Consider the following 23,688-nt stretch of genomic DNA (forward strand, 5'->3'; position numbering starts at 1 on the left):
AGTCAAATTTAAATTAGATTTGATCCGATCACGCCTCACTAAACCCGACCCAGGTAAGTACTTGAAAAGTCCACTGTGGTCCAACCTTTGCTTTCAAATGAAACTTGTCTTGTCCTCCACGCGCGGACACTGCGAGAGTATTTAGGTTTCTAATACAACAAGCGATTCCACCGATGTCAATGTCAATCCCCACCCCAATGTCCATCTCCGGCGAGGAGGACCCACCAAAAGACACAGAACGCTGCGTTTCAGCCGTCGAAGGGATACTAAACTACAAGTTCAGGAACAAGAAACTTCTAGAAGAAGCGCTGACTCACTCGTCGAGCACTACTACTAAGTCAGTGTCATACCAAAGACTCGAGTTTTTAGGCGACGCCGTTTTAGGGCTTGCAGTTGCAAATTCAGTATTTTTGGATTATCCAAATGTTGACGAAGGAATTCTTCATCTCCTCCGTTGTGCGAATACTAATACAGAGAAACTTGCTCGTGTCGCCGTTCGTATTGGCCTTTATCGTTACGTCCGTCGTAATTCTCTTCTTCTTGATGCTAAGGTACAGTATTTTTATATTCACCTGTTTTTTAATGCTCGGTTTGATTGGCATATTTGCCAATTTGATCGATAGCATAAATTATCAATATTTTATTCGGAATATTCGAAAATTATACATTGAAATGATCAAGTACATACTCTTTCATGTTCAATTTTACTATTTAGTATTTACAGAGTAATCATCAAAGTAGTGTATATTTGGACTATTTGTTTGATTTTTTTTTCCTAGACACAAAAGACGAATGATGTAGCCTAGCTAGGTACATCACGTAGGCAATAATTCATCGTAAATTTAGGTATCTCCTCTAACACTAAAACCAACTAAACTACTCAAGCATCCATAATATGTTGGAAATTTTATTACGTTTTATATCCTTCATATTTCCCCTGGTTTATTTTTAATTGGAACTAGCATGTACTTGTGTTAATGCACAAGATTGTAAAGAGGTGATTATTATCCCTCATAAGGAAGACACAACGAGAGCATGTACTTGTGTTAATGCACAAGATTATAAAGAGGTGATTATTATCACTTATAAGGAAGACACAATGAGCGTCTCTAAGTACTAAACTCTTGCATTAATTACTTACATTCCCATGTTTGTTACTAAAGCAGTAAAACCTACCAGAAAAAAAATGGACATACTGGATAGTTGACATACATGAGTACATCTGTACTACTGTATATGACTATACTCTGAGTTGGAGACTCGGAGACAACTAAAAAGACTGGTGAAGGTTTTTTTTTGGATTTGAGTTTAGTTGAATGCATCAAACTTCGATAAAAATTTGGCAACGATGTATGGAAAATACACTCCGTAAAATACAAAAATAAGGATATACGCAGTAATATACGTTGAATACAGAACATTTCTGACAACATAAGGGAAAAAAAAGTTCTGTTTCATGTGGCAATAAGAAAATTTAACACTTGGGAAATAAAAAAAAAAAACATATGAAATGTCCTAGATCCATAAGAATACGTCTCATTTTATTAGTTCTGCCTTACTTGTCTAAAGGTTCGAGAATTTGCACTTGTTGCGGAAGCAGAAGATGATACTGCTCTTAATAAAGGTGCAGTAAAAGCCCCAAAGGTTCTTGCTGACATAGTGGAATCTGTAATAGCAGCTGTTTATCTTGACTGTGATTTTGATCTGAAGTTTCTCTGGCAGGTTAGTACACTGGTTTTTTGGTTCTTTCATTGTACTTGCATCAATTATTGATAGCAGCAATGCTGTCAATCCTGTCATATTTGACAGTGCCAGTAAATTGTAGGTTGTCAGGGGTCTTCTGGAGCCAATTGTTAAACTCGAGACATTATCAGTGCAGCCAGTGGCAATGCTCTATGAGTTATGCCAGAAAGAAGGAAAAAAAGTTGATATTAGGCACTGGAGGAAGGGAGAAAAGGATATTTGTAGCATTTACGTGGATGCAAAGCTCGTTGCAACTAGAACTTCTGACCAGGAAAATATTGCTAAGCTTAAGGCAGCTAAAGTGGCACTAGAGAAGCTCAACAAATCTGTTAACGATATGGATATTGAATATGAAGTTAACGAGAAATATGAGATTGAATCTGCTAAGCAGAAGTTAAATGATCTTTGTGGCAAAAAGAAATGGTCTAAGGCAACATACAGGTACTCATTTTTATCTGATCTGTAAATAGCAATGAGACGAATGAAATGTATGACTTTGTTGGAGCTGCATGCTATCGATCATAGTGATAGTATCTACGTGTAGTACAATCATAGGGCTTGTTTATAATTTTAGTGATTTACAGATATTCGGAAATTACATTAAGCAAATCTTATAATTTCATGCACATCAACTTGCAGGATTGAAAAAGAAGTGGGTTTGGGTCAAGAGAAGAAATATATATGTTCTGTTCTGATCGTAACATCAGATGATGAGAAACTTTCTGTGTTGGGAGATGAGAAGTCAAGAATCAAGGAAGCTGAGAAATCTGCTGCCTCCATGATGATATATAGTCTTCTGGAGTCAAGCCATATCTGATGAGGGATCTCATCGTCGTGCTGATGCTCTAATGCCTGTATGTGTATGGCTGTCCGTTTGCTGCATTTAAGTGGAAGAAATGAAGGAAAGTTCCTGTTTTCATTTATGTATTGAAATGGAAAATTCTAACCCTCTGTATTATGGAGTGCAGGCATGAAACAGATACCACCACATTTCCTTCTCCTAACTGTAGCAGAGTAAAGGGCATCGATATCTTGTTTCTACAAACCCTTGTTTGAATCATAGGATTAAAACCATTGGTTTGGCATCTCTATTTGTCGAATCCTTAGATTCATATACACGGCCTCTTATAAGTACGAATCTTATTAAGACTTGTTTTAGACAAAATTACTCATTCCTTAAATTATGTCATGATGTTGGCTTCATTTACAAGTGATTTTTGTCCCGTTTTCCCCTCATTTCTTCCTAGTTAGCTATCCCTATAACATTTGGCACTTGAATTTTGCTTTTACACTATAGGATCAGGTTTGAAGTTTGGATACAGAATTGGTCTCATCAGATTATCACAAAGTACCGGTGTTTGATACTATGGTGTAGTGATACTGAGTAGAGCAGGTTTATTATGTTGGTTATCACAATGCATTATCAATCAATCGCTTTCTTGGTGATGGTGGTTGGACATGGGGGTAGGGCACTAGGGAAGAATTATTATATGGATGATAGCCACTTAGCCAGAGTAAAATCCTGTTCTTTTGGACTTAAATTTCAACATTTCATCTCATAATTCAATTTATTCATGTTGTAGGATACGGATGCCCACATGTATAGAGTGCAAATTGGTAGCATGTTTGTTTTTCCATTGAATACTATAGTAATACGAAGTATACAAAGATTGTTAAAATTGAGGATCATCAATGTCATGTCTATCAAATCGCGTTAACAGACAGTTATGAACTGTCTAATTAAAGTGTATCATAAATTCAAATTTGTTACTGGTTTGTAAGAGATCAATATATCCATGCAAATTGAATGTGTGTTTTTTTTTTTTCCAAGCCATATTAGTTTTTGTTGAACTGGTTGGATCGAATTATTTTTTGACCGCTCTAGTCTTGATGACTGCTACGATGTAATCGCCAATAACTACCTAGTATTTGGAAGTCAATGTCTCCAATTAATTCCAACTTTCATAACATCAATTTAGCTTGCGTAGCCTCATTTTGACTCTCTTGCTAGCTAGCTAACTGCTAGTAGACGACGAATTCATGTGAAAAATCCCATCATTTGTGCAAACTATTACTGTTGGGTCGAGTGTTACACGTGGTTCAAAGCGAACTTAATGGAGATGGGTTCTTTTTAGTTTTCACGTAAACATATTATTTATGCTTGCATTAAATTATGTGACATTCAAGGTTTGTTTTCTTATTTGTGGGTTTTTGGCTTTTTCTTCTACAATTTACAAGCTTACCGTAAATCTGCAATGCTGTATTACATTATACATACATAGAGTACATACCAATACCATGCATATTACTCCATATTATTATTTTTTTTCTAAGAAACTTTGGTGTTACAACATTGACTGCAATTCTGATCTAATTAATTAATTAATCATAAGATTATGCTAAATTAAGCAACTGTAATGTGGAATATCCTTAATTTTTGGTGCTAATTGTGCATTATTACTTGGTTTACACTTTTATATTGATAGTTCATTTCTTGCATAGTGAAGGAATTTTGTACCTTTTGCATAAACACACTATCCAGGAGATCTAATTGTTGCATAGAAGTTACGTTTGTTATTAATATTTTTTCCCGCAGAAAAGATAATCATTTTGTTCGTTATTATTAGAGAAAATAATTGAGGAACAAAGTTGAAGCCAATAAAAACAAACCAATTGAAATTAAAAGTGTCGTTATTTATACTTTGTATACACGTTTTTTTTTTCCTTTTTTTTTTTACAACATTTACAAGTTGTTGATATGCTTTACTTCGTATTATTATTTACTTCTAAAGTAATCGCTTATAAGGAGCTAGTGTAATATGTGTTTCCCTAATATTTCCACTGTTATTTTTATATTGTAACATATAAGGAACGCTAAATTGGTATATTAGGTGATCATGTGATTAGAAGATAATAAAAATTAAGTGAGACCAATGTCATATGAAATCAAATGCAAATTAGAAGAGGTTGCAAATAAAAGTAAAACTTCCTTCAAAGAAAAATGCTATAATGTATATAGAATAGGTAAAGTTATATACTTATATTGCCATGCAAATTGTTGTATGTAGATGTCTGAGAAGGTGGTCAAATTTGAAATTGTTAGGTATAAACTTTTGAATTAAATTTTACGCAAGCAATTTGTAATAGCTATGCAATGAGCAGAAAAATTGTTAAAAGGAACACCTTCGTGTTATTTTGACACAAAAAGTGACGAAAAAAGAAACTAACGGAGGATGAATTACTAAAAATAATGAATCAAGAATGATGAGAACAATGTATCATGTAATCACACAATGCTACTTGTATTACGTTTACTTTTATTTTGAATAACCAAAAGACGGCCTAGGTTAACTTTTAACAAAAAAAATTAGATTGTAAAATCGCGTAGTCAGTTACCTTGATACACAATTTACTTAAGTATCCTCATCAAATCAATATCATGCTTTTCCTGAAGAAAAATGGACATTTCCAATCCCTATAACACAACATTAGTATTTATAACAACAAACTATTGCCAAAGCAATAGATCTTACAACATAGAGTAAATTTAAATGGTATATGTATGTATAGTACATTATTGGTTTTGATAGCACAGAAGATCATCATATCAAGACATAATGCATGTATGAATAATCAAACAAACTGTGAGTATATATAATTGTAAGCTTTTTTTTTTGTTTTTGTATGAAAACATAAAAACAGAAAATATCCACCACAAATTTGTGGCTCTTTAATACTTAATAAATAAATATGACAAACCTCAAATTAATAATGACTCAAAATGGGATTTAAATCAATCAAGCATAGTCACACATCCCATAAACACAATATTGTCCTTCCTTGCACTTGTAGTTGCACCTCCCACAATGCCTCTTGTCATAGGTTTTGTCTACACACTTTCCGTCGCAGCAATCATGTGTGAACTTGCACTTGTTATGGCAAGATCCACAATGCTTCTTATCAATGGTGAGATCGAAACACTTGTTTCCACAACAAGTAAAGTCCTTACCATACCCTATGTCACAAACCTCGTAATCCTTGTGGCAATGATCCGCGGGCTTTAAGATTCTTCCATGGAGTTGAAAATCATCAATGTTACCTTCACCTAGGAACCGGCTCACCCTCTTAGAGGGGAGTAGCAAATGATCATCCTCGGCTTGTTCTTCAACTTGGTCATCAACATATCCTGAATCGCGAGCAAAGTTTTGCTCGTGTTGTTGGTTGCTAAAATTGATGGAGCTTATTGCCACGACCATTGCCAAGGTGATTGCTACCAAGGCTATTGCCTTGATAGTCCTTCGAATCATCGTTACAAAATGTCAACAAAAGGGGTAATGCTAAGGGTTGTAAGTGTTATGCTATTTGTGTTATGATAGCTTATGAACTTTTAAAGGGTTAGAGGGGAGGTAAGAATGGTTTGAGGAGAAGAAGGGGTTTATAGAGGGAATAAAGGAAAGAGTTGACGCGAAAATTGTGGTTAAAAAAATGAGTTAACGTTGTAGGGTGATTTTGTGGGGAAGGATGCATGAAGTGTGGTATAATCCAATGAGGTTTTTATTCTAAATTAAGGAGGTGACTACTTTTTAAAGATATTATTTGTAAGTTCAGGAGTTGATTAATAAAATAAGAGGGGAGTCAATTTACTTACTAAGTATATACGAAGTAGTAATATAAATTGGTCAAAGTTTGGGTGGTTCCAAGTGTAATGCATGGATCCTAGTCGATTATACCACTAGAACATAGTTCTCAATTTCTCATTAACTCCATATAAGTTTATTAAATAGACATTGAATTGAATAATGAAAATAATAGGTTTGATTTTCACACAGATTCTCAACATGGTTTACTTGTGCCCTATCTAATGCTTTAGTGGCAAATAGGTCAATTGAATGATAGTTAGTTTTGTTGTATTTGTGTGGTAAGTTATTTGATTCGGATATAGGCTAACTTATTAGGTCAAAGTGAGATTCATTATATCGTAATTTGGCTTTATTATAATTTAAATAAACGTGTATGGATCACTAAGATATTGTGTGAACCATAAACAATTTAATTTCTCAGATTAGGTTAGCTCCTCATGTAGGCACATCTAATTTCTGATACAATTTGGTATTGTATGGGTTTTGTCGTTCGAGATTTGCCACTTTGGTCAGATTGATTTTACCAAATTTACCTTATAACTCTTTTGTAAACGGAGTAGTAGTAATGAGACTATCTTTTCTTTTCTTTTGTTAATTGACAACAAAAGTTTAGACAAGAGTGAAGTTCCTATTTTGTCACAATTAGCTAAAAGTTTTTTTTATTACTCAACCATATTGGAATTTTAGCAACACCCATTCCAAATTAAAAACAATCAATACAATTCAAATTGGAATAACCATGTAAAACATGCTTTGGCTAGAGCTAGTCTTTGACATTAGTTGAATAAGCTACTATATAGCCCTGGCCATACTTCACCTAGGTAAAAGAAGTTGAATATAGTTCTCATAAAGAAAAATAAACAAAATAGAAAATTAACGAAAAACAATATATGCAAGTAGCACTGTCAAAACGGTTTGACAGTTCGGTTTCGGTTCGGTTTGAAATCTGTTCGGTTTGAAATCGGGTCGGTTTGAAATCGGTTTCAATGTCTTACGGGTCAGTTTCGGTTCGGTTTAAATAATTATCGGTTCGGTTCGGTTTCGGTTTATTCTTGAACGGTTTAAATTCGGTTCGGGTTCTAAACGGTTCGGTTAGTAAACGGTTCGGTGCAAACGGGTTGCGGTTTGTTAACGGTTCGGTGTAAACGGTTTTTAACCCGGTTTAAATTCGGTTCGGGTTGTAAACAGTCCGGGTTGTAAACGGTTCGGTGCAGACGGGTTGCGGTTTGTTAACGGTTCGGTGTAAACGGTTTTTAACCCGGTTTAAATTTGGTTCGGGTTGTAAACGGTCCGGGTTGTAAACAGTCCGGGTTGTAAACAGTTCAGTGCAGACGGGTTGCAGTTTGTTAACGGTTCGGTGTAAACGGTTTTTAACCCGGTTTAAACTCGGTTCGGGTTGTAAACGGTGCGGGTTGTAAAAAGTCCGGGTAGTAAACGGTTCGGTGCAGACGGGTTGCGGTTTGTTAATGGTTCGGTGTAAATGGTTATTATCCCGGTTTATTACGAAGTATATGCAAATTCTCATTAATTTTATAAATACATATCATGTTATGATTCAAGTTTAGCCATACTGATCTTACTAGTTTATTACGAAGTAGATTATAAAAGTTTAGTGCATTAATGTATTATTGTTTTACTATCAGATTATTATCTGCTTCTGATTTGATCATTTAGTTAATAGTGTCATAATCATGATTTGATGAGTTGTTGTGACATCGAAATTTGCAATTTGGTATTCGATACTTAATTAGTCAACAAGACTGATAATTAAGGCTCGTTTATCATTATATATTTGCATAAAGTTATATATGAAGATAGTACAAAGTAGTTTGATTTATACAATGAAAGAAAACATTAATGAAGAAGAAGGTAATATTGATTCTTTCAATCGATTATACAGATACATAACATATAAGATATAACCATCTCATATTCTCATAGTTAAATATTATTAGTATAAAGGGATGAGAATCATAAGATTATTATATTTTTGTATATCCTTTACTGGTTTACCCCTAAGGCTTAAGTCACTAATTAGTAATTAGTAATTACTTAATTAGACTAACAAGTTAATAAGAAAGAGTAACATTTAACTTGAGTCTAATAGATCAAATAATGAAATGGTATTAGTATATTACCGAGTAGGATAGTCTAGTACGCTGCTAATCTGTTATGCAGTTATGCTAAATTGACAATTGCTCATATAGTCATATTAGTCAATCACTCATGTAGTCATAACTCCTCGGCAACCAATTTATGAAGGGCAGAATTATGATGTTCAGCAGCAGATGTTAGAAAGTGAACTGTACTGCTGCATTCCGTAGAATTCCGGGAATTGGAACTGGCAAAAGAGGAGACTTTTGCATACCTTACTTACGACACACAAGATGATGTTTCCTGGTTTTAGATCCACAGCCAACTTTTTATAGCTCATACAAATCATGGGAATCTCAAATTAGTGTGTACCCCTTATTAGCTGTTATGGCTAGGGATGTTTTGGCCATTCCTATTACATCGTCTGAGTCTTCTTTTAGCATGGGTGGTCGTATTTTAAACAAGTATAGGAGTGCGCTTTTGCCTAAGAATGTTGAGGCGTTGGTTACCACACAAAATTGGTTACGTGGTTATGATTGTGATATTGAAGAAGACACCCTTGACGTTGGTAAAGAAGTGATAGATGAAAGTTTTGCATCTAATTAAGATATGGAATTGTGGTTCAGGCTTTTGCTAAAATGTTTTAATCCCATAGAACAAGTATTAATAGTTTTAGTCACATTACATTATTGATATGTTGTTCCTTATTTGTCTCGAATTATTGGTTATTATTTCTGTTGTACTTATATAATTCTACTGTAATAAGAGCCATCAAACTAAAAAAAAGTAGTAAAGATTTGCTTGACAGTTCGGTTTATAAGCGATTCGGTTTATAAACAGTTCGGTTTATAAGCGGTTCGGTTTATAAGCGGTTCGGTTTATAAGCGGTTCGGTTTATAAGCGGTTCGGTTTATAAGCGGTTCGGTTTATAAACGGTTCGGTTTATAAACGGTTCGGTTTCTAAACGGTTCGGTTTCTAAACGGTTCGGTTTATAAACGGTTCGGTGTAAACGGTTTTTATGCCAGTTCAAACGGTTTCGGGTTAGAAACGGTTCGGTTTCCTTTCAGTTCGGTTTATAAATGGTTCGGTTCTTAAACGGTTTACCTTTACTCGGGTCGGTTCGGTTTCGGGTTTACTAAGATGCGGTTCGGGTCGGTTTTCGGTTTCAAAAAAGCGGTTTCTAAACGGTTCGGTTCTCATTCGAATCGGTTTGAATCGGTCCGGTTTCCCCGGTTCGGTTCGGTTTTTGACAGTACTATATGCAACCATAAGTCCTAAAGAATGCATACACTAAGGAAATAAAAATATACTCAGTATATATTAACCATAAAGCAAACATTAATAATAAACATTGCTGCGTGATTTTACATAATTATGTACGAAGTATTTTTAAATTAATAACAATTCAGAAAATGTTTTTACTGCATGAAATGTAATCCAATAAAAAGAAAATACAAATGTGGAGTATTAGATTTTGACCCTTAAGCATATTTAAAATATCATGCTTGTACCACAAAAAAGAAAGGGTTGCTCATTCATGGAGTACCGACCACCAAAGAATATAATTGGTCAATCCATAAAATGAAGCAAAGCGCAAAAACGTTTTTTTGTGAAGTGAGCAAATCATCAGAAAAATTAGTTAAGAAATAAGCTAATCATTAATTAGCCTATAAATTAAACTCAAAACTTTGGAATTACGCATTGTAAAATTACTCGGTTCCTTAGTTTATGTTATGCGTATTATGTAACGCAAGTAAATGTTAAATTAATGATGCAAACAGCAATAGAATAGTGCCACGTACAATAGTGTTATTATATTGGAAAAATTCGTACTCCATCGTTTTTTGCATCTTTACACCATTTATTACAAAAAAAATGGTTTCCATAAAGTAAACACAAATAGAGATAGTATGTATTTGATAATTTTTATCAATATTGATATACTTTGTAATATTAACAACTAGTTAATCTTGCTTGGGTTTAAAATGAACTAGTTTTGTGTCCGGGGCGATGTCCAGATGGTTGATAAAATTTTAAGATAACATTTTTATTTGAATGTTAAATACGGTTAAATAATTTGTTCTGATAATGTAGGATATTTAGACATGCGATATCATATGGAGTGTACTTTTTGTAGTTTTGTTTGTAAATAGAAATCTATGTTATTATTGACTTGATATTATTTTTATTGAACTTAAATTATTTTCACTTAACTACAAATATTTTTACCAAACTAAAATTATTTAGACTGATTAAACTCATTTTTACTGATTTTCTAATTTTTTTTAAATAAATTATATAACAATGCATTTTATATGCGGCTAGCCACACCATCTAGCCGTACAAAGTAACCCCTATAAAACTGACCGAGTAATCCCTGTGATACTAACACTAACTAAGTAACCTCTAACGCTGACTAAGTAACCTCTATTCATGACACTAATTGAGTAACCACTATAGCACTGATCAAGTAACCACTATAACACTGATCAAGTAACCCCTGTAGCACTAATGAAGTAACTTTTGTAATAGTTGGCCTGGTGACCCGGTTTGGCCAGCTACGTATAAAAGTGTGATTAAATATATTATAAATGGATCTTATTTTAAAGAAATTTTTAAAACGAATATGATGATGGAAATAGAATTGAGTTATAGGATATTTATTATTAAAAGTTATGATTAATTTTGTATACGTAGTATATGAAATATTAGAATTTTATCGCTAATAAAACTCTATACAACAATTTTATCTTAGAAAATTTATCCAATAATCGCTTACGTAGCATCATATGTGTCACAATAATACCTATTTATCTTTTACATGGCACGACACATGGCGAAAAACTAGAATGCCAAGCGTCGTTGTGCCGTGTCCTGGCTGCGAGACCAACTTTATTCATTAGTGATATGATATGGACATATAGTACTCCATACTGGTTTGAATTAAAATTTGTTTTTTTTTTTTTGAATTAAAATTGTAATATTACAGCTTTGTATCAATGAAAATTATTAGTTTATATATATGTTAGTGATTATATGTCAATTTAAATGAAAAACTACAAAAAAAAAATTATTATTTTTAATTTTTTTAGGCATTATTCGCACCTGTTCAAACCAATGCGAATAACCTTTTTTTTTTTTTTAAAGGCATTATTAACCGATGCGAATAAGTTTTATTACTACCGGTTTTGAACCGGTGCGAGATTATTCGCACCCCCCAAATCTAAACCGGTTCAAAACCGATGCGAAAAGACGGTTTTATACCGGTGCTAACTTCCTGTTTTCTACTAGTGAACCCCAAAAACCAACATCCCGAATGACGAAGCTATCATCACCAACTCGGAAAACCTCCAACAAAATCCCAAAAATAACCTTACCACCTTGAAAACCAACACCTGTGGTGGTTTCGAGGGTGTTTTGAGGTGGGTCAACGCTATAAAATTAGGTCAACGGTAGAAATTCAGCCAAATAAAGGTACGTATTATCTTATAACACTTTACCTTTTATTAGGTAGTTTCTTACAACATTTTTTTTTATTAGGTAGTTTCTCACAAAATTTAGGTTTTAGTAGGTATTTTCTGACAAAAAAAAACCCTTTTATTAATTTTGAGCAATTCTAGGGAAATTATTTAGGATTTTGCGAGGTGTTAGGGTTATGATGCCTTCATAGACGTATATTTCATCCTATATGATGTACTCCTTTACTGATTAATGAATCTCTTATAATAATCTTCAATTATAGTCTTCTCAACATCTACACAACATTTTCACCAAAAAAAAAACATCTACACAACATTGGGTATTACTACGTACGAATTTGTATAAACTATCAAGTCATTATCTAGATAACTACTTAATAATTAATATCATAAATGAATCATTCGGTACTCTATATAAAATGATTATTTTCACTTTTTTTAACTTGCCCGTTTTCTAGCTTTTATCTATTTTATTCTTTCTCCTCTAATAAGATTATGGGGGCAAAGTCAATGAGACGATCAAAATAAGAAAGTTAGACCAAACTTTAGAGGGACATGTATGTGAATCACCAATTCACCATATGCAACAAGTAAACTTTTAAAAAATTGTATTATTTTACGAAAATAGACAGTTGGCGATTTTCAATAATAGATTTTAACTCATTCTTAAATCTCAAATTGGCTTAATTATTGCCAAAAGAATTTCATATATATAGAAGTAACAAATTTTCATCACAATTTATGTACTAGCTCACGGATGATCAAAATATCCGTCTTACAAAATAATTAAATACGTATGAATAATGAACTAACATATGTATAATATGATTAATTAAGCATAATCACACAACCCATAAACACATAATTGACCAGCCAAACACTTGTTGTTACACCTCCCACAATGTCTCTTGTCATAGGTTTTGTCTACGCACTTTCCGTCGCAGCATTCGTGAGTGAACTTGCACTTGTTATGGCAAGCCCCACAATTTTTCTGATCAATGGTGAGATCAAAACACTTGTTTCCACAACATGTGAAGTTCTTACCATACATAACGTCGCAAACCTCGTAGTCCTTGTGGCAATGATCCGCTGGCTTTAAGCTTCTTCCATGACGGTTGTAGTCACTTTCGACTAGGAACCGGCTAACCCTCTTAGAAGGGAGAAACCCCGCGTTGTTGTTGTTGTCTTGTTCTTCATCGACGTGGTGCTCTTGTTGCGAATAATTGTTATTAAAGGAACTTAGAGCAATAAGGGCCATAGTCATTGTGATCGCTACCACAACAATTGCCTTTATTGTCGTCTTCATTGTTGTCGATGACATATTTTTGATTGATGTTGTGAAGGATCACAAATGATTAGAGAGGAAGAGAGTATGGAGAACAAGGAAAAGATGGTTAGTTTTAGTTTAGTTAGTTGTGTTAAGGTGGTTGAAGGTATTTATAAGAAAATAAAGTGTAGAGTACTTTGACTTAAATTAAATAATTTTGTAGGTTTATTTTAAAATTAAAGAGTTACGTTAATTTGGGGTGATGCATGCATGGAGTGTGTTCGAATCATTAGGGTACTTTTGTTAACGTGGGGCGAGATGACTATAGTTGAAAGTTTGTGTCTAAACCCGGGGTTTTCAGGTCCGGACCTGAAACCCGGAAAAATTGTATTTTTTTTAAAAAAAAAAAAAAAAAAAAAAAAAAAAAAAATTAAAATAATGCTTGACAGCTTGAGGCCTTGAGTGACGCTTGAATTCTCTTTCATTTCATTCTAACCCTAACAAACAACAGGCTGTCTCCCCCTCTCCCTCACGCAGTCACGCAAGTCTCAGCCCACCGCCGACACCTCCTGCCTTCCTCACTCTCTCAGGCGAAGCCCAGGCGCCCACCGACCACCGCATGAGACAGCTACTGCGCGATTTTCGATTTCTCCGGTAAGTTATTTTTTTTTTTTTAATGTAAATCTAAATTATCTAATTATGTTTGGGTATTTTGTATTCGAAATAATGAATTAAGTGTTAGAATTTATATGTTTATTCATGTTTCAATTGCTTATAATGATTATTTGATGTTTGCATGTTGAATTTCTTTTTTTTACTTCAATGGTTTCGAATTTATGTTTTTTCTTTTTTGGTTTATTTTCGAATTTCTTTCGAATTTATGTTTTTTTTTTGGTTTTTTTTAGTTTAAAGTTTAGGGTTTTTGGTTTATTTTCGAATTTCTTCGAATTTATTTATTTTTATGTTTTGGTAATGGGATTGTAGATTTGTAGCAGAGGACAATTAGTTTTTCATCATGATTGCATTGTTTATTTTTGTCAAGTACCTGAATTTCTTAGACTCCTTTTGGTTGGACTTTGAAATTAGAGAAAATGCAATTATTTTGATTTCAAAATTAGAAATTGAGAGAAAGGTAGAAATTATTATGTTTTTACAATGAACTTAACATCAATGACTTAACTTTGCAGTGAACACGAGATGATATTTTAATAGAACAGGGAATAGAGCAAGATATTACATTGAATTTATTGTCTGTGATTTGATTTTGAGAGCTGAAGGAGTATGATAGAAGGGTAAAAGTAGTGAAATATAGGAGCTGGACAGATGAAAGAGAATACGAGGGTGGTAATTTAGAATTTGAAATCATGAAGTTTTTTTAGTATTGTTGATCTTGGACCTTGGATGTCAAACTAATTGCTGATACTAGGATATTGTTATGATCTTTCTGTAGTGTGTTGTTTATTTAATTGTAGTCTTCACTGTCAGAATCCTTCCGTCATTATTGAGATTTCAAGTGTGATGATATTTTTGTGAATGGAAACCCTGGGAAGGTTAAATCGGAGATCTTGAACTTGGGAGAATGCTTCAACATGCAAAAGCAGCTTTTGTTGCTGGTGGTATTCATGGCACTAGGCTAGTAAACTTCTTCATTGCAAAAGTTTTGAGTTGAATCAGGACATCTTGATGACTGTCATATACCTCATGTTTTGTTTTTCAGTAATTGACAATTTTAATACAGATTAGGATATAAGTAATACTCTAATGCTTAAATGGCATAATCATAACTAGTACATTATATTCTATTTGGTACTTTGTTATTTTGTATGTGGATGTTATCCATCTGATAGGTACATTTTATGATTTCTGAATTCTTTTGACATTCTTGTGCAAATGGGGGTGTTCCTCTTAAGTTCTAAGTGCCGCTACCAAAGGTTGTTTGCAGTTGTTTGTTATCAACAATATCCTACAAGTTTTTTGTTTGCAGTTGTTTGTTATTTTTGTTTTTATTCTTGCAGGGAGTGAAGGAAGTCAAGGAACCACGGATTCTTATTCTTGCAATGTAAGTTGCTCTTAAATTTTTTTTATAAAATGGTATGTGTATATAATTGTTACTTTAAAATTACTTATATTGTATATAATTATATTGTAGATGGAGAGCTCTCAATCCAAACGGTCTGCTTCTTTTTCTGAACAAACGTCACAGCCACTTTCTGAAAAGGATATGGAAGAATTGCAATCTACTTTGCCTCCTGATAAGAAGCTAAAAGCGGGGCGGGAATATATATGGAACAGAAAAAGTAAGAGGAAAGCTGAGTATTGGAAATATTACTTAGAGTACGTCGAGAATGGAAAACTACGAGCTGAATGTAAGTTCTGTCCTAAAACTTTTGCTGTTGGTGGTAATCTTAATGGTTCAAAAAATGTTAAAAACCATGCAGAATCATGTCTCGGTAATCCTATTAATATAGAAAAAGAAAAGGGCAAAGAAAAGCAAACTAAATTGTATTTTGATCAAGAACATGAGAGTAGTGAATTAAAGTGTGGGAGTAGGATTATTAACTTGAATGATGTTAGAGAGGCATTGATTCACATGATTATTGTTGATGAGTTACCATTTAAGCATGTGGAAAAACCCGGTTTTAGGCACTTTGTGCAAGTTGCATGTCCACAATTTCACATTCCATCTCGTGTTACCATTGCTCGTGATTGTTTAAAGTTGTATTATAGTGAAAAAGAGAAATTGAGAGAAATGTTTAAGACATGTCAAAGAATTTCTGTGACCACTGATACTTGGACTTCAATACAAAGAATTAATTATATGTGTCTTACAGCTCATTTCATTGATAATGACTGGAAATTGAATAAAAAGATCATAAATTTTTGTCCAATTTCTAGTCATAAAGGAGAGGCTATTGGAAAAGCAGTTGAGGCATGTTTAGAGTATTGGGGTATTGATGATAAACTTTTTACTGTCACTGTTGATAATGCTTCTTCAAATGATGTTGCTTGTGCACACTTGAGTAGAATGGTTAGAAGAACAGGATGTATAAATGATGGAAAAAATCTTCATGTTAGATGCATTGCTCATATCATTAATTTAATTGTGTGGGATGGTATTAGAGAACATGGTGTGTGCATTGATAGAGTTAGAAATGCTGTGAAATATGTTAAGAATTCCCCTGCAAGAATACTTAGATTCAAAGATCTTGTGCAAAAAGCAAACATAGATTCAAAATCTTCTTTATCCTTTGATGTCCCCACTCGTTGGAACTCCACATACATAATGTTGGAAACGGCTTTGAAGTTTCGACGTGTTTTTAGTGGGTTATCTCTTCCTGATGGAGAGGATTTGAATGACAATGAAAGGCCTCCCGAACCCGAAGATTGGGAAAAAGTGGAGAGGTTGGTTTTGTTTCTAGGGGGGTTTTATCTGTTAACTAAACGAATTTCTGGTTCCCATTATGTGACAGCTAATAAAGGTTTAGGAGAAATTGCTTCTATGTATGATATGTTGAATAATTGGGAACAAAGTGAGGACTTGAATTTTCAAGCCATGGCCATTGCAATGAAAAAAAAGTTTGATAAGTATTGGGGGGATGTGGATAAGATGAATAAGTTCATTTATGTTGCTCTTCTTCTCGACCCTCACTCTAAGATGGTCATTGTTGAATTGACACTAACGGATATGCATGGACCGGAAAAGGGTACAAAACTTGCTAATGATGTGAAGGAGTTCGCTTACTCTTTATTTGAGGAATATAGAAAAATGTATGCTACTTCTAATATTCCAGATTGTGGAGATAATATGTCAATGGATATTGATAATAGTAAAGGAGTGGGTTCCGATTATGTGAGGAAACTAAAAGAAAGAGCAAAACGATTGAAGGGGACAAGTGGGTATGCGATAAGTGAGTTGGATAGGTACTTAAATGATCAATTAGGGCCGGAGGAGGAAGAACAAGATGCATTGACATGGTGGGGTAAGAATGGTCAGCGTTATGTGATTCTTAATCGCATGGCACGTGACATACTAGCCATCCCATTGTCGACCGTTGCATCGGAATCTGCTTTTAGTACGGGAGGTCGTACTCTAGATCCATTTCGGAGTTCTTTGACTCCTAAGGTAATGCATCGTTATCTTTTTATTTTATAAAATCAAGTTTGTTTATATCTTAATATGACTTTGTTTATACATATTTGTGTAATATTTTTGTATTGAAGATGGTTCAAGCGTTACTTTGCACACAAGATTGGCTTAGAGCTAAGGAAGTGCCAATTGTTGATGTGGAAGAAAATTTGAAAGAGTTAGAGGAAATAGAGAAAGGTAGTAATAATTTTATGTATTTGAAATTTTGTTACACCAAATTTATTATTTCATTGTTATCAATCATTAATATATTCTATATTGTATTTTATTTAGAGGTGCAACGTGGTGAATCTAACGATGTAGACGATGAAGTTGTTTTCGTGGACTCATTAGTGTGAATCACGCGATCAAAGGGAAAACAACTCGTTGGAGAATTTATGTATTCCTAGTACTTGAGAGTTGAGAGTTGAGACTTAAGAGAATTTATGTAATTTTATGACTTTTCGTGGACTTATTTGTATTTTCGGTGGACTCATTTGTATTTTTGGTGTTTGAGAATCGGGACTTTATAGACTTTATGTAGTTTTGTAATTGATAATTTTGGTTTGTATGTAATTATTAAATTATGCAACAGGTCTAAAAATCACAAAACAGGTCCATATGCAGGTCCAACAGGTTTTGTATTAAAAAAAAAAAACGAAAAAGACACAAAACAGGTCCATTCAGGTCCAAACCCGGACCGGACCTGATTTTTCAGGTCTGACCCGGAACCGGACCTGTTAATTCAGGTCCGGTCCCCGGTCCTCATAATTACCCAATTCAGGTCCCCGGTCCAAACAGGTCCGGTCCAGGTCCGGTCCGGTTTTGGACCGGTGTACACCCCTAGCTAAAGATACAAGATCCATGAAATAAAGATTTCTAATGATCTCTTACATACCTGAACTGCTAGTTGACGAATGAGGATTCTATGATCTCAACACGATCATAGTCATATAGACGATAGTCTTGTACAAGATTTTATGCAAGTGAAAAGGTAATAGTTAAAATTGGGTGTGGGTAAGTATGCATGATATACAATATAATTGTGGAAAATGCGCGTCTTAATGTATATCATGTCCGAAATAAGTTAAATAAGATATAATACAAACAGGACCTCAATTAAGTAAATTCAGCTATCATAATTAAGTAATCTACAAAACGTTATTTCTATTCCATAAATTTGTTGCCATAATTTGAAATAAGTTGTGACTGATTCCGGCCAATCAAACCCATAATAAGTTTGGGTGAATTGAACATGCATGCATGGCATAGGTTAACAAAAATTCTTACACTCCGGAACTACATAGTGTGACCAGGTCACTTCACATATAAGCAATAATTTAAGTAATGGGAGTTGCAACAATGATTAAATGGGACTACCTTGGCGAATTAGGGGTTGGGAAAATGGGATTACTCTTATATACAAGTGGAGTTAATCTTTCAATAGTCAAATTAAAATAAAAAAAGTGGGTTACTCAATGAACAAAAGGAGTTAATTATTTTTGTAATGAATTGATGTTACTCATATAATGAACTGGGGTTACTCTATGGGCAAATTAAAGTAAAAACCATGAATTATAGAGTTTACTCATATTAACAAAGAATGATCATTTTTAAAAATAAATAAATATGGTCACAGTATATCATGTGTCTAGCTACAAACCAGACTTATTGTATTTGTATGTTTTCTGCTACTCAGAAATAAATGACATGTATGTGTGTGTCTCATTCTAAGCTATCTAGCCGTTCATCCCTTGGATAGATGGATTGATTACTAGTAGTCAACTAGTAGTCCAATAAATCAAAGAAATGAGAATTAATTAGTAATCATCATATCATTAATTAGCTAACCATATATAATTGACTAGCTAGCTAGCTTAACTGGAAAATTGGTTAGTTTGGTTTATAAGGGAACTCTTCTAAGCAAACATACACATACACCTAGAGGTATTAATTCGGGTGTCCGAATCGGATTCGGTGAGATCGGGTTGGGGTCGAGCCTATTTTCAAAATTTGAGTCATGCTAGATCATTGTGCATATATATGTCCACGCGAGTCGAAATCTGAATTGAATATTTTTCGGGTTGGATTTAGATCAGGTCGGATCAGGTGTGATTTTAACACCTCTATGCACACCATACGACTAATATAAGTTACTTAATTAACAAGAATATTTGCATTAGATGTAATTTTTCATAGGATTTAATGTTACTTTAGCTCGGATCTTATACTATTGGCCTGGAATAAGTTCAATCCAATCAAAATTTAAATGACTTTTTTTAATAAAGACAATAATTAGAAGGAATATTAGGAGACCCTTTTCATGAGATCACAGAACCAGAATTTCACGTTACATAATGCTTATACATACTAGCTCAAATGATATACGTACAATTTCGTAAGAGCAAGCTAGTAGTAAATCAAGCGTAGTCACACAACCCATAAACACATAATTGTCCGGCCAAACACTTTTGGTTACATTTGCCACAATGTCTCTTGTCATAGGTTTTGTCTACGCACTTTCCGTCACAACATTCATTAGTAAACTTGCACTTGCTATGGCAACCTCCACAGTTCTTCTGATCAATGGTGAGATCGAAACACTTGTTTCCACAACAAGTGAAGTTCATCCCATACTTGATGTCACAAACCTCGTAGTCCTTGTGGCAATGATCCGCGGGCTTTAAGCTTCTTCCATGGTGGTTGTAGTCACTCTCGGCTAGGAACCGGCTAACCCTCTTAGAAGGAAGTAGTTGAGAAATGTTCTCCTCTTCTTCATTAGGGTTAGGGTGGTAATCTTGGTGATCATATTTGATACTGATGGAATTAAAAGCGATGGTGGCCATTACCATGGTGATAGCTATCAAGGCGAATGCCTTCACTGCCTTCATCATCATCCTCGACGACATCTTCTCTTATTTATTGAGAAGAGTCCGAGGTGAGGAAGGCGGAAGCGAGCAGCTGAGGTGAGCTAGCTATGGGAAAATAATAGATATGGTGAGGTATGAGTTGTAAGTTGGCTTAAGATGTAAGAGGAATTGAATGTATTTATAAGGGTGTAAAAAGTAAAGAACGAAGTTGACTCTAAATTAAATTAAAAGCTGTTAAACTATTCTAAAAAAGGAAAAGGAAGATGTGTTAGAAATCTTTGAATACTAGAGGCTTTTTTGAGAGATAACTAAAAATGGAAGTTTGTGTGTATCTTGAATTGTAGGGAAGTAATAAGTTAAGGTGCATGCATGTTTAAATTACTTGAACAATAAGGTCCCTAATACGATGCATGAGGCTCATTCTACGTCTACAAGTGAGCAAGGCTGCTTAGTACCAAGAGATTACAAAAGAGATTCTTGAAGATCAGATTATATTCTCTAATTTCTAACTAATTGCACATCAATTGATCATACACCGTTTTCCTTATATTAGGGCAGGATCAGAAAAGATTACCAAATTCATATCTACATTAATGCATAAAGTATCTTACATATATAGGGTGTACATGTTTTTAAGAATCAAACAACCATTCGAAAATCCATTGATTAAATGTTTATTTATCAAGTAGAAATTATTGATTTGCCAAACCGGCCTCTTACCCCCTTGTGTAATTGATGTTACAATCAATCTTTTGATTAGCTAAGCTAGGTATAGTTAAATCAAGAATAGCCACATACATAGTATTTTAAAACATGTAATTGGCTTCTTACTTCTACTGAATGTTATGTAAAAACTCGTTTAGGATGCTAGTGATGCTACTACACACTCGTTACTCTTACCGAAAAACTCTGTACTTTGAACTTGTTTAGTGTTTTCATTTCTTTTAGTGGAAGCTAACACTATTCATAGGTCAATAGCTTGGTTCTATGTCCTTATGAACGAATAATACATTATTCATTAATCTATGACAAATAAAGGGTTGACTTTTGGATTCATAATAAAATAATAAAGTGGTGTAAAACATCATCAGCTTAACTCCATGCATCTTTCATGATAGCTCGATAAAGTAAAGGCAGCAGAAGCCTAATATGCAAGCTATTGCAAGCTAAGCCTCAAGAAACAATGCAAGTGTGAAATGAGAGGCATTATCATTTCTGTTGTCAATATTAATTTAATTATCTCCTTTTAACAACTCAAAGGGTGCATGGAAAAACAACATTAAGCAACAATGCAAGACTAATGGGCGACAAATAAACCGTGTGACTAATTAGATCAATCTTTCTTTCTTTGCTTTTGTATAGTCAACTTTTAGTGTTACTTTTTTTTTTTCCTTAATCTATACTATGTCTAATTTTTAACACAATCATATTTTAATTTATTTAGTTTGATCCATAACGGTAACCTAAATTTCTTATATGAGCAATATCAATTAATTAATATCAATAACTATTATTGAAATAGTGACTTAGTTTTCAGGATGAAAAGTAAAAAAACTGTGAAATAACAAGTTTCTTTAGTCTAAAATTTATCCTTCTCCACAAAATCATCCTCCTCCTCCCCAAAATCATCCGCTTCCATCACAAAATTATCCTCCACATATTAAAATTCACCTCTTGAATCGATGGGTATGCGGTCGATGGGTGATGGTGACCCATCACCCATAAAATTCTGGATCCGTCACTGTGTGACACATATCTTTAATATACATTGTACGGTAATTGTTATTTGAAATTATTTTTCTCAATCTTATCTTATCGATATGAACTTAGAAAAAGTGGAAACAAACTCTACCTACATTATGGGACATCCAATATGAATGTACGTATTAAATTTTAAGACGAAGGGAGTATACGCATATTAAATTTTCATAAAAAAAATTATTAAAGCTATAAAGTGGACTCTCCCACACTTACGTTTATATTATAAATTCATAAGAATTTTTCAAAATGATTTAACAATGTTACTCAGGTCAGCAATGTTTCCTATAATACTTATGTTAATCGTTTAATAGTATGATTATTTCTCCTATGAAAGTTTGTTAATCATCATGAGTACGTTTAGCTAGTGACTGAATTGAAAGATTCTAGTTGAACCTCTTTAACCAAAAAAAAAAGAAAAAAAAAAGAAAAAAAAAAAAAGAAAAAAAAAAGGAATTGAAAGATTATACTAAATAAAAGTTTGATCCGATGAACAGATTTTGATCAAAATTTATATACAGTATATATTTTGTAGTAATAAAGGTGTTACAAGATATAAGTATAATTGTAGCATTATACTTTGTAGTAGATAATGCTTATAAATACTAGCTCAAATATTATATACGAAAAAAATTTCCATCATAGCCAAAAAAAAATGTTATACAATTGCATAAGAGCAAGTAGTAAATTAAATCAAGCATAGTCACACAACCCATAAACACATAATTGTCCAGGCAAGCACTTGTTGTTACACCTCCCACAATGTCTTTTGTCATAGGTTTTGTCTACGCACTTTCCGTCACAACATTCATCAGTAAACTTGCACTTGTTATGGCAAGCTCCACAATTCTTATTAATGGTTAGATCAAAACACTTGTTTCCACAACACGTGAAGTTCTTCCCATACATGGCGTCGCACACCGCGTAGTCCTTGTGACAATGATCCGCGGGCTTTAAGCTTCTTCCATGACGGTTGTAATCACTCTCGGCTAAGAACCGGCTCACCCTCCTAGAAGGGAACGCGATGTTGTCCTTTTCTCCGTTAGGGTGGTCTTGTTGTTCATATTTGATACTGATGGAATTGAAGGCGATTGTGACTATTAGCATAGTGATAGCTATCAAGGCGAATGCCTTCACTACCGTCTTCATCATCCTCGACGACATTTGATATTATCTTCTTGTAAGTTATTGAGAATAATTCGAGGAGATGAAGGCGGAAGAGATGAGGTGAGTAAGGGTAGGGAAAGATAGATGTTTTGATGTTATGTTGTAGTAAGTTGGTTTAAGATGTAAGAGGAAATGAAGGTATTTATAAGGGAATATAAAGGAAAGAAGTTAGTTAATTGACTCCAAAATTGTAGGAGTTAAACTTCTAAAAAAAAAAGGATAAGGACGGTGAGGGGGTTACTTTATTTGGAGACAATGCATGCATGAAGTGTGTTTGAATATATAATACTAGGGGTTTCTTTTGAGAGATGACTAATAATGGAAGTTTGTGTGTATCTTGAATTGTAGGGAAGTAAGTTGCATGCATGTTGAATTAATTACTTGAATAACAAGCTCCCTAATACGAAGCATGAGGCTCAGCTCATTGTACTAGTATACTCAACGTTTACAGTGGAATAACTTGTTAGTACCAAGAGATTGTAAAAGAGATTCTTGAAGAAGTAGATTCTTGAAGATCATATATATTCCCTTAGAACATCAATT

The 23,688-nt window shown here is 33.8% G+C and overlaps 5 protein-coding genes across 5 annotated transcripts; 1 reads left to right on the forward strand and 4 right to left on the reverse strand.

Annotated features, from left to right (window-relative positions):
- Window positions 1–73: 73 nt before the first annotated feature.
- LOC110720746 (ribonuclease 3-like protein 2) lies at window positions 74–2,995 on the forward strand. Its single transcript, XM_021899789.1, has 4 exons — window positions 74–551; window positions 1,570–1,722; window positions 1,826–2,184; window positions 2,383–2,995. The coding sequence occupies exons 1-4, from the start codon at window positions 174–176 to the stop codon at window positions 2,558–2,560; spliced, it is 1,068 nt and encodes a 355-aa protein (XP_021755481.1). The 5' UTR covers window positions 74–173; the 3' UTR covers window positions 2,561–2,995.
- A 2,440-nt stretch (window positions 2,996–5,435) lies between these two features.
- On the reverse strand, window positions 5,436–6,370 carry LOC110720747 (stigma-specific STIG1-like protein 3). Its single transcript, XM_021899790.1, has one exon. It carries the CDS (start codon window positions 6,048–6,050, stop codon window positions 5,541–5,543), a length of 510 nt encoding a protein of 169 aa, XP_021755482.1. The 5' UTR covers window positions 6,051–6,370; the 3' UTR covers window positions 5,436–5,540.
- Window positions 6,371–12,661: 6,291 nt separating this feature from the next.
- On the reverse strand, window positions 12,662–13,876 carry LOC110720748 (stigma-specific STIG1-like protein 3). The gene has a single exon (XM_021899791.1). The coding sequence runs from the start codon at window positions 13,276–13,278 to the stop codon at window positions 12,790–12,792; it is 489 nt and encodes a 162-aa protein (XP_021755483.1). The 5' UTR covers window positions 13,279–13,876; the 3' UTR covers window positions 12,662–12,789.
- Window positions 13,877–19,657: 5,781 nt separating this feature from the next.
- LOC110720749 (stigma-specific STIG1-like protein 3) lies at window positions 19,658–20,464 on the reverse strand. The gene has a single exon (XM_021899792.1). The coding sequence runs from the start codon at window positions 20,257–20,259 to the stop codon at window positions 19,771–19,773; it is 489 nt and encodes a 162-aa protein (XP_021755484.1). The 5' UTR covers window positions 20,260–20,464; the 3' UTR covers window positions 19,658–19,770.
- A 2,055-nt stretch (window positions 20,465–22,519) lies between these two features.
- Window positions 22,520–23,472, reverse strand: LOC110720750 (stigma-specific STIG1-like protein 3). The gene has a single exon (XM_021899793.1). It carries the CDS (start codon window positions 23,140–23,142, stop codon window positions 22,672–22,674), a length of 471 nt encoding a protein of 156 aa, XP_021755485.1. The 5' UTR covers window positions 23,143–23,472; the 3' UTR covers window positions 22,520–22,671.
- Window positions 23,473–23,688: the final 216 nt, after the last annotated feature.

Source organism: Chenopodium quinoa, unplaced genomic scaffold (genome assembly GCF_001683475.1).
Source record: "Chenopodium quinoa cultivar QQ74 unplaced genomic scaffold, ASM168347v1, whole genome shotgun sequence".
Lineage (NCBI taxonomy): Eukaryota > Viridiplantae > Streptophyta > Magnoliopsida > Caryophyllales > Amaranthaceae > Chenopodium > Chenopodium quinoa.